Here is a 10793-nt window from a genome sequence, read left to right on the forward strand (position 1 = left end):
GTGGGAAAACGCTAATTGTGAAGAATGAAAAAGCTATTCTAAGGCGTGAATTGGAAGAAAATACCCAGAGAGGGATTTACGAATGGAACTGAGTTTGCAGCTTATTAGTGCACCGAGATAAATGTAACTATTTCCGTTACAGAACGACTGTAATACGTCATGTCTTCAGGATTTTTTTTGTTGTTGTCAAGAATGCATCAGAGAGGTGCTGATTGAACTCTATTGACATTTTGAAGGCTGTAGTTCTGTTGAATTGAATTGTATTTTACTGAAAGGGGCCTCTCTGTTTTTTGTCTCTTTCCACACACAGTGTGTAGCATATATTTTTTTCAGAATTGTTCTTTTAAATATTGTTGACAGATGGTTGAAAGAGGCCTAAAGGAGGCCATCTACGTCAAACTGGGACAACCATGCCTGAAAGAGGATGTGATCTGCAACAGGTGCATGCAGTGCTGTCCTGACATCAGTGGAAACATGAAATTGTCCTGCTGGCAGACTGTCGATTTATTTGAGAAAATAAGTCCTCAATAAGAGACTAAATGCCTCAGTTTATTTGTTGCCAATCTTTTCCTCACCTCTCTTCTCTAACTCATTGTCTGTCTCACTCTCCCCCATGTTGCATTGTACACAAACTGGAGCATTGTATGGCATGTGGTGCAGAGAATGAGTCAGACTGCCCACCAGCCGTGAGCCTGGTTTGCCAGTGGGGAGGAGTAAAGATATTTCATGCAGGGAAGGAAGCAGCCAACAACATTGGTGTGGGTGATTTACAGGGCTATTAGGATAGAGGCCAACAACAAGCTACGGAATTGGACTTGAGGTATGGCATACAGAGACATATTTAGATGACTGTAATAATAACCTTCTCACTGCGCACCCACAGATGCGCTTGTGCTGCAAATCACCATTAATGAAACCAGTGATTCTGGAAATTAACTCTGGGCAAACATGGCTATTTTAATAAGATCACAGTGGATCTCCAAGACTAAATAATAATTTCTTTTAGGCCATAGGCCAAAAGTAGGGCCACAACTACCATTAGGACATTAAGGTTGTGTCCTCATTATTGTCTCTGGGAATTTGCTGACTTGAGCGTGAGTTTGAATATTGCAATATGATGCATTTTGCTTCTGCAGTTTTTCAGTAAAAAAGTAATTGAAAATAAAGAAAATATGTCTCTGAAATCCTCTTTCCCACAGGCACATTATGAGGCAGTGTGTCCCACCAATCATAGGACACAAACTTTGTTGTTTGTCCTATTTTTTGTTGTAGTTTTGCATGTCTTTGTAGCAATTTTGTGTCTGTTTGTGTTTCTTTTTAGTTTCTTTGCGTCTTTTTGTTGTCAATTTGTGTCCCTTAGTGTTTTTTGCCTCTTTCCATAGTTGTTCTCAGTCTCTTTTTGTAGTTGTTTTGTAGTCTTTTTGTGACTCTTTGTAGGCATTTTATGTGGTCATTTTTAGTCTCTTCCTTATTGCACATGTACATATCTCTTTGGGTGACATTTTATTGATGAGGGCCAGGAAAGCCCTTGACATGTTGGGGTCCTGAGCCCTGTAGGCCTGTTCAGTGACTCCTGGTAGTTTGGAGAAAGCATTGAAACAGCATTAAAATATTGTTTAGAAACATTAACTTGGCAGAAAATATAATTGAACACTTCAATGAATACATACACTTTGGAATGTTATTGACTTTTTCGTTTTTCACCTGTTTAAAAACTGTTAGATCCTGGCCTTGGCCCAGACTGGAGTAGGAATCACCTCTTACTAATCTGTAGTTTTGATACTCACTGATGATTTGTAATCTCTGATTCGTCTCTCATTGATACCTGCTATTCATTGCTGTGTTGTCTGCTTCCTTTAGACATGCACCACTTGTACCGTGCGTGCAACAGACGCTGAGAGCCTATTATCCAATTAGTGGCCTTAGAGAAAGGGTCGTCCTTGACACGGCAATTTCCCAATTAGGCTCGAGAGGAACACGTGTATTTGCTCCCCTACTTAGAGCCATGTAAACGGGGCGTTCGTGTCTTCACAGCAAAAGACATCAGTGTTTGTAAAAATCTGTGTATGAAAAAAAGAGAAGGAGGAATATGCACGCCTTAGTGAACGCCTTCATGCGCTGCCTCTCCTTCCTCTTGCCTCCCTCTTGGCTTTGTGTCAGCTTTTGCTTGTGGGCTGGGAATGACTGCGAAGAGACGCTGCCGCGGCCCAATCCCAGAGCTCGTTTCAAAAGCAGAAAGCCTCTTACATATGAGGAAGTAGCAGCACTAGCAGCAGCAGCAGTAGAAGCCCAAGGAGGCTCCAGCCCGTCGGTCTCACCAGGTCCAGGCTGCGTCTCGCTGGCTGCTACAAGCCCCGCTGTTCCTCAGGGCCCTCCGTCGGGTCGGATCTGGATCGGGGGTCTCTGGCGAGCCGTGGAGCGCGTCTTCGGAGCCCCTTGGGTCCTTCTCCGCCATCACTGGTGCCCGAAGAAGCGTCGAGCAGCTTTACGCACCCCGTATCCTGTCTGTGCCTTCGAGTCGAGCAAGATTCAAAGCTGCCAGGGAGGCGCTGCTGCTGCTGCTGCCGCTGCTGCTGCTGCTGCTACAACCGTGGAGGGGAAGGGAGCGGGTGGAAGCACCTTGACTTGTTCCAGAAACATGAGCGGGTCCGTGGGGAGCCCCAACCCGAACCCAATGGAGTGCGTCTTCGATGCGTCAGCGGAGCACGGCATCGATGAGGTAATCACCGTGGATCAGCACACGCAAGAGATGGGGACGGTGACGATAACAGTGGCCATTCAAGCGGCGGAGGACGAGGAACCCGAGGAAGTGTCATGCAACAACATAGACTTCCTTGGCGGCAGCTGTAGTGAGGACGAACTCGGAAGACATGACAAATCAAGGTTTGACTTATTCCCTGCTTTAAGTTGATTAGGATAATTGTATTATCGTCTGGTCAACAACAGCGTCCTGACTTTTACTTCCATGCTTTTATCATTTATCTGAATTGTTTTGCTCATTAATGTGAGTAAAGTGCATTCCCCGAACACCATGCTGGGTTGGATGATGTGTGAGGGTGAATGAAACGTTTTCCTCTTGTCATCAAGGTTATTGGACCCAAACCAAGTCTATTTCTGCGTCCGACTTTGGCCCGTTACTTCAGTGGGTGAAGTGCCAGCACACGAGCAGCGTGGGTTACAGTTGGGATTGTTTTGTTTCACTGAAAGAATGCCAGTTGTGTAGAGAGATGCTGTACAAACAGTAGCATAACCCCGACAGGTGTATGACAGAGACAACAAAAGACAGTGAATAATTTTACAACGTGCGAGGAGGACACAATTGGGAGTGTGAATAATCACAGACAAACTTGAGGGATTTATTGTGTCCCAGGTGGGATGGTAGGGAAAGTGTTTAACCACCTGTAGGCAGGCAGCAGTGCTCTAACACCAGACACCTGAGAGATAAAGGATGGCACCTTCACTTTAATCTAATTCCCCTGCGTCATGGCCCTGCTATTTTTATCCTCTGGCCTATAAGTTGTCTACTCGGACTGCATGCGCAAAGAGTGAGTCAGTGATAGAAAGGCCAATAGGGAAAATAAATTACCCTATACAAAGCTTTTCAGTTTGCCTGCAGGTCACACCTTAATGTGTATCTGGCACCACAAGCTTCTGTCACACTTGTACAGGCTTTGTGTCACACACAAGATGCATTTTAATATCAGCATGTTTGGGACTGATGGTGCAGTTTGTCAGCTGCCTGTAAGATATGTGGCTTTTAAAACTTTCACTGAACTTCATTCAGAATGTCCTTAACATTTCTGCCGTATTTTCTTTAATTCACATACTTGTATGTGTTGACATGTGTGACCGTATGCTCGTGGTTGTCCTGGGAAAAGCAGAGGGCTCGTGCCAGCTGTGCGGTCAGCCGGCTGGAAAGCTGTTGACTGAGGGTGTGCGCAGGAGGAAAAGGAGGGGAAGAGGCTGGGAGGAGGTGATGAGTCATCCACAAAATTTCATTCAGACCCTCACACTTAATCTGCAAGGCTACCTGCCTGTGCCACTTCACAGTTTTAAGACCAGGTGTCTGACTGACATCAAATGGTTTCTGGAGGCCCCAGCTATGCTGTGCTGGTGTCAGTTTTTGCAAAATTGTGTGAAGTTGATTTGGTGAGCTACCATAATCTGTGTGGGAGGGAGAGCCTGTGACTCTGCGCCCTTCAGATGGAGAGGTCTTGGCAGTTTCGGGATTGGTGGGACACTGATGTCTGGGTCTGGCACCGAGTGATGGTGACTATGGCTGAAGACGCAGCTTGTCAAATGCTGTGAGGAGAAATTGCAGAAAGGAAATGGCAAGATGAAGTTCCAATTCTGCCAACAACTTGTAAGCCTCTGGCTTATTGTATTAATGAAAGTGAAATGTGTAACAGTTGTAGATGAACAGTTCAGGATATGAAGCAGTCTGCTGTTTCTGTGATGTACTCTACTGACCATGTTGTCTTCCCACACACACACACACACACACACAGTGGTGCTGGCACCAGTGGAGGCGAGCTGGAGGAGGAGAGCTGGCAGCCCCCAGATTCAGAGCTCATCCAGAAGTTGGTTGCGCAGATCGAGTACTACCTGTCCGATGAGAACCTGGAGCACGATGCCTTCCTGCTCAAACATGTCAGACGCAACAAACTGGGCTTCGTCAGCGTCAAGCTGCTCACTTCATTCAAAAAGGTAACCATGGCTGCAAGTCACAGGGGTGACGTGTGGAAGCACAGTAGGAAATAATTGGTAGTCACTGCCCGTATCAGGCTAGAAATTAAGCACTTTACTATTATTGGCTAAATTGTACTGTACGCACCACATGCTATAGTTATAGTATAATTATGTGCTTTTAATTTTCTTTATTTTTATTCATGAGCTGATTTCAAGTGAATATCCTGGATCCTGGCTTTGCCATTTTATATACCAATTATGGACAGGTTTGTTGAAATTGCATATCAAAGAGTGTCTGTTTCTAGTGTCTAGCTGTTGGGGGGGATGCAATGAGATTCTCACATTGATTCACAGCAGCTGGTGCTACTTTAGGCTGTTTATGCCATAAGTGATCCGAGTCCCCCGCACACACACATTTTTAATATAAACAAGGTTTCACATGTGAGCTTGATGATACTCAGGTGATGCATTTTACACCTGAACACATTATACAGCGATGAACTGAGTAATGCAGTGAAGCCAGGATGTTTGGTACGGATTTTGATTGAGGAAGTATGACTGAGAGGAGAGCAGTACACACTTAAGTTAATGTTTAGCCAATTATTAACTGAAGCTTGTCAACTGTCACAGAGAAGCAGCTGTATGGATCAATATATGACCTAATGGTTATGAGAAGGCTCTCAAAGTACTTTGCCTCTCCCACATGTAACACAAGCCTTGTCTCTTTGCAGGTGAAACACTTGACCCGTGACTGGAGAACAACTGCTTATGCTCTGAGACACTCAAAGATCCTTGAGCTGAACGATGAGGGCCGTAAGGTGCGGCGTAAATCCGCAGTGCCAGTCTTCGCCAGTGAGTCGTTGCCCAGCCGCATGCTGCTGTTGAGTGATCTGCAGAGGTGGCCGGAGCTTGCAGCACTAACTAAGGATAATGGAGGCAGCGAGGGAGGAGCCAATCAGCAGGAGCAGCTGATGAAGCTGTTGCTGAAAGAGTTTGGAGCATACGGTGCCATCGCCTCCGTCAGAGTACTTAAGCCCGGGAAGGACCTGCCGGCTGATTTGAAGAGGCTGAGCGGCCGCTACAGTCAGCTGGGCACGGAGGAATGCGCCATTGTGGAGTTTGAGGAGGTGGAGGCTGCTGTAAAAGCCAATGAAGCTGTGGGGAGCGAGGATGGAGGGGCCGGGTCGCTGGGGTTGAGAGTAGTCCTGATTGGCACCAAGCCACCCAAGAAGAAGGTACCCAAAGAACGGCCGCGTGAGGAAGGAGGGATGCGTAAAAGCCGCTCGCTCAACAGCAGAGTACGGGAGCTTCAGTACCACGGGGACGACTCGGCCTGCAGCTCCTCAGAGACTGAGAGCACCCCTACGTCCCCGAGGCTGGCCAGAAAGTCTCAGTCCTGCAACAAGCTCAGCCCCACCTCTGCAGGCATCAACTTCCAGAACAATCACCTCAGTCCTGGGATGTCCCCGCGTAACAGTCCCTGGTCTAGCCCCCGTGCCAGCCCTTGTTCCCAGCGCAAATCTCCTCATTCCCACAAGTCTCCCTTAGCCAGCGAGGGCAGACTGAGCCCTGAGCCCGGGCGCCGCTGGGCAGACTACTCCTCAGACAGTAGCCTCACCCCTTCAGGTAGTCCGTGGGTCCAGCGGCGCAAGCAGGTGGCATCTCAGGAGAGCAGTCCGGTGGGCAGCCCGATGATGGGCAGAAAGATCCAGAATGCTGATGGCCTCCCACCAGGCGTAATGAGGCTGCCGAGGGGTCCCGATGGAACCCGGGGCTTTCACTGTGTCTCCATTGCTGAAAGGGGAAAGAGTGCTGCTACTCAGACTTGATATGTGGAGCGTCCGTTCCTCATTCCCCAGAAATCAAACGATACAATGGAAACTTGAGCTGTCCTCGGCCCTGTCGCTCAGCCCCCACCCCACATTTGAGACTGTGTAGATATATTTTTGTTGAGTGCATCAGTTTTCAGTCTTTGTTATATTTTTATACGACGTCTTCAGTTACCATGGTAACATTAGTGATTTGCTAATGGAAATTTGAGTGAATGTAAATTGATAGTGCTTTGAAATGCACCATGTCACCTCCATTGCTGTCTCAACTTGTTCTACATGGAGTGGTTTGGAGAGGGAATTCCACTTTTTTTTTTTTTAATTGAAAAGTGTCCTGTCTTGTGTGTAAAAGCTCACAACATTGTCTGTGGATGGTGTGTATATGTGTAAGTGGTGTAAGTGGCATAGGCACATGGGCTTGATAGAGATATCACCATATGCCTTTTATGTATTCGTCTACTGTGAGTTCCATTTTTTTTTTTTTTTTTTTTTTTACATGCTATTTAAAATGAGGCCATAATCGCTCCACTGCCATAAAGGTTGGACAGTTAAATCTGGACATGATATTTTTTTAGTTTTTATTTTGCCTTTTTTAATTTCAGTATTTTCAGTACTATTTGGCACTTAGTTGAGAAGGGTCTCTTCTAGCCTTGTAAATGTTAATTTGTTCAGCAGGTAGCTGCTTTATTTATTATTTTAGCTTTATTTTTATTATTTTTGTTCTTGGCATCTGTTTCCATCAGTGTAAGCTCATAGTGAGGTTTGAGGGATGTGTCAGGTCAGGCAGAAAAATGCTCTTATGTTCTTGCCTTTACATCTGAGCTGGGGCATTTGTACAGTGCGATTCCTATTGTACAAATAAATCACTAAAACTGCATTTGGCCTCAGTATCTTTTATTTGTGGCACATTTTAAGGTGGTTTGAAACAACCATGATCCAATCTTATTTATTTCAATATGTAAGTGAGATATTATTGTTGTGCCAAGACTGAAGAAGCAAGTCCACGCTTGGAAAGCAGAATTGGCTCACTGCTGTTTTTTTTTCTTGATGGCTTGCACAGATGGGAGGAAGATAAAAAGGATGCTGGACTATAAGTTATATCATCTCTCCACAAATGCACAATCGACAAAACGTTGGAGCAGACCTGTTGCACAAGTAATTTATTCCAATTGCTTGTACCTTTTGTATTTGCAAGGCCAGAAAAAAGGTAAAACCCTTGACTTAATGTTTTAGTTTTCCAATGTTGAAGTGGTGTATGTAATTAGGCTTCATCCAGACTGAATTTGAATATACATAACCGGTTGCACAAGTATTCACCTCCCATGGCCGAGGCGCCTATTATACATCAGCTGCAGCCTTGGGTCGAAGTGGTCTGGACTCCCCCACTCCATTGTCAAAGCTCTGTCATGTTGCATTGAGACTGAGAATTTTCAAGTCTTTATTGGATTGAGGTTTGGATTGTGAATTGGACAGTATCATTGTTGTTTTGAGTACATTCCTGTCTAGCTTTGGCTTTGTTTGGAGTTGTTGTCTTGGCTGGAAAATAAGTCCTCTCCTATACTCTGCAGCAGATTTTCCTCTATGATTTGTCTGTATTTTGCTGCCTTCATGCTAACCTTTCCTTTTGTAAGCCTTCTGGGGCTTAGTGTAGAGGAGCATTCCCACAGCAGGATGCTGCCACCAGACTCCATGCTGGGGATGGTGTGTTTGTGCCTATGTGCAGTGTTTCACTTTCTCAACCAGTAGAGATTTCTGAGGCTGGTGCAGATTTTCGAGAGGAAAAACTCAAAAATAAAACATGCGGCAGCCGATAGCAAAGGTACTCACACAGCTGCTTTATTAAACATAACTTGATTAAAGTATATTTAACATTATTATACATAATATGTACAATGCATTACATTGCCAACTAAGTCTATAAATTAAAACAGAAAAAAATAAATGGCTAAAACAGTGTATGTTTGGTATGAGTAAATTGCTGACCATTTTAATACAAAAATGAATAAACATAAAATAACCAACACAATATCTGAATTACCCCAAGCTTTATTTCTGCATTATATGATCTGTAAATTTGTTTTTTCATATGTCACATATTGGACAAGGTATACACAATGTTGTGTCTGATCAGCTGATTGATAAAATTGAGAGCATGATAAATTAGTTTGGCTTTATTTCCCACATGCCTTCAAGCAAACACACCCAGATGTGAGCCAGAACCAGAACCCTGTCGCTCATTTCATGTCCATAGACTTCATTGTGGCTGCTCATGTATGCTCTTCTTACGGACTTTGTTTTTTTTGGACAACCTTTGAGGGATATTAATTCTTGCAAATTTTCTAGTATCCTTCCACAGGCTGGAACCTTCATGTCATTTTTTCCCAACCTTGTCTTGAATGTCCTTTTGTCCTGGTTAACCAGATGTTGCACTTTTCATTTACAGGTGTTTCAATGTTAAAAACCAGTGTGATCTTCACTTAACTAATAATGTGCCTTCTAAAAACATAATCATCACCCGTGATGTTTTGCATGTTGTAGCAAGGGACATGAGCACACATGCAATTCATTATTTTGTGTTCTATATTTGTTCCTAATTTAGATCATATTGCCGAGCTCTGTGTTCACTTTGTCATTAAATGCTCCTCTCTGCTGATTACGGTCGAACAAATTAATTACTCCATTGTGATTCAGTGTTGTGTTGCAAAAACAAAAATGAAAAGTGCGGTGAAGACTTACCCTAGACACTATAATTTCTGTCATGTCCTCAAGTGGCATCAAATGCTCCTTAGCAACCATCTAAGTGATGAGAAAAAAAAGTGCACATTTGGATGCTTGCAGAGTCGTTAGATACATGAAGCTGCAGCATTGTGTTTATCCACTTTCTGTTAGAGATGTTATCTCCTGTAGGAGTGAACATAATGGGAGGACAAAATCTGTTAGGCTGAGTTTGATACAGAGGGTCAGAGCCGATGCTCCAGTATTCAAAGCAGCGACGGGACTGAGTGGGATTGCGTAAGTGAGGGATGAATAAACTTTTGTTCTCCTCTTTGCACGATTAGAAATTCAAAATCAGGAAGTCGTGATATTGTCTGCCTTTGACAGACAATATTTCAGTTCAAGTCTACATGACTATTCAATCTAATAGTCGGAATAATGACTGTTTGGGATAAGTACCACAAATTAAACTATTATTCTCATAAGATGAGGTTCTATATAATTACCATCAAGGATGATTTATTACTTGCAGTAAATGGGAATGTCATAAAGAGAGATAATAGCAAAACCTATTTTGTTTTTTTGGCCATTATTTGTAATTGGGCAGCAGCTGTTAATGTATGACTAAAAGCTATTTTACTGCAGTATTTAGCTAGACTAGACTTGATTTTTCCCAGACACAATAAGTAAGATGTGGTTACTCACCTTCTAGCTTGGTTCTTTCAGCTCAGTATTGTGGAGTATAGTTTGTCTATTTTGCATTCAGCTTTGTGTCACACTAAAGTATTCTACCATTTTATTTATTTATCACTTAAATGTACAAATGTACAAATGTACATGAACAAATGCATCCATTCAGTATTATTTAGATTAATTTACCTAGAGACAGGTAGTAGACTCCACATAACCACACAGCATGATTCACCCAAACTGAGGTCGTCAGTAGCAACATGTTGTTGAAGCCTTTTGTCAATATTTAATTCACAGGTTTCCTAAAGGTGAAAAAAATACCCATTGTGAGGTGAGCATTTCACATCCCCTCCACAACTCTGAGTTTATGACACACACTTGCATCAGTCTGTGGGAGGGAGCTCCAGCAACTGTGAGTGGGCGTTTACAATTTTGAGGAACTAGAATCAGGGTGGAGTAAATTTACAACAGTCCTAAATCAGCCAATTGGAAAAGTCGATACAAAAAACAAGAACAGAGTAGAAAGAAATGATCTTCCCCCTAGCGATTTTTTTTATTCACCAACACATTATGCAACATGAGCACAGAGATGTCTACATGAATTGTTGAATGTGCCATTATTAAATCTTGACATAACTGATTTACTGAAACATCTGTATAACTCTCTGTTAATGTTAACCTCTGTCTCTGGCAGTTCAGTGCCTTGCTCAAAGGCCCTTAAACAGTGCACTGTTAGCCTTTTGACCCCATCCTTCTGCCACATGCTTGTGGGTAACACAGGCTGCTGGCACCACTCACTGTGTTAAATGTGAGAAAAAGCACAGACATCTGTGAAGATGACCTCAGCTAATTATAGAGAATTCCAATAAA

The 10793-nt window shown here is 43.5% G+C and overlaps 1 protein-coding gene across 1 annotated transcript; it reads left to right on the forward strand.

Moving 5' to 3' along the window:
* Window positions 1-1720: 1720 nt before the first annotated feature.
* On the forward strand, window positions 1721-7395 carry larp6a (La ribonucleoprotein 6, translational regulator a). Its single transcript, XM_059358918.1, has 3 exons — window positions 1721-2883; window positions 4509-4707; window positions 5421-7395. The coding sequence occupies exons 1-3, from the start codon at window positions 2090-2092 to the stop codon at window positions 6516-6518; spliced, it is 2091 nt and encodes a 696-aa protein (XP_059214901.1). The 5' UTR covers window positions 1721-2089; the 3' UTR covers window positions 6519-7395.
* The last annotated feature ends 3398 nt before the right edge of the window (window positions 7396-10793 follow it).

This window comes from Centropristis striata, chromosome 2, assembly GCF_030273125.1.
Source record: "Centropristis striata isolate RG_2023a ecotype Rhode Island chromosome 2, C.striata_1.0, whole genome shotgun sequence".
NCBI classification, from domain to species: Eukaryota; Metazoa; Chordata; class Actinopteri; order Perciformes; family Serranidae; genus Centropristis; species Centropristis striata.

Bases quoted from the DNA above. Each gene is read 5' to 3' on its own strand.
- larp6a (XM_059358918.1), top strand. From the start codon at position 2,090: ATGCACGCCTTAGTGAACGCCTTCATGCGCTGCCTCTCCTTCCTCTTG. The intron at 2,884-4,508 runs GTTTGACTTATT...ACACACACACAG, and splicing joins GGAAGACATGACAAATCAAG to TGGTGCTGGCACCAGTGGAG. The intron at 4,708-5,420 runs GTAACCATGGCT...GTCTCTTTGCAG, and splicing joins TGCTCACTTCATTCAAAAAG to GTGAAACACTTGACCCGTGA.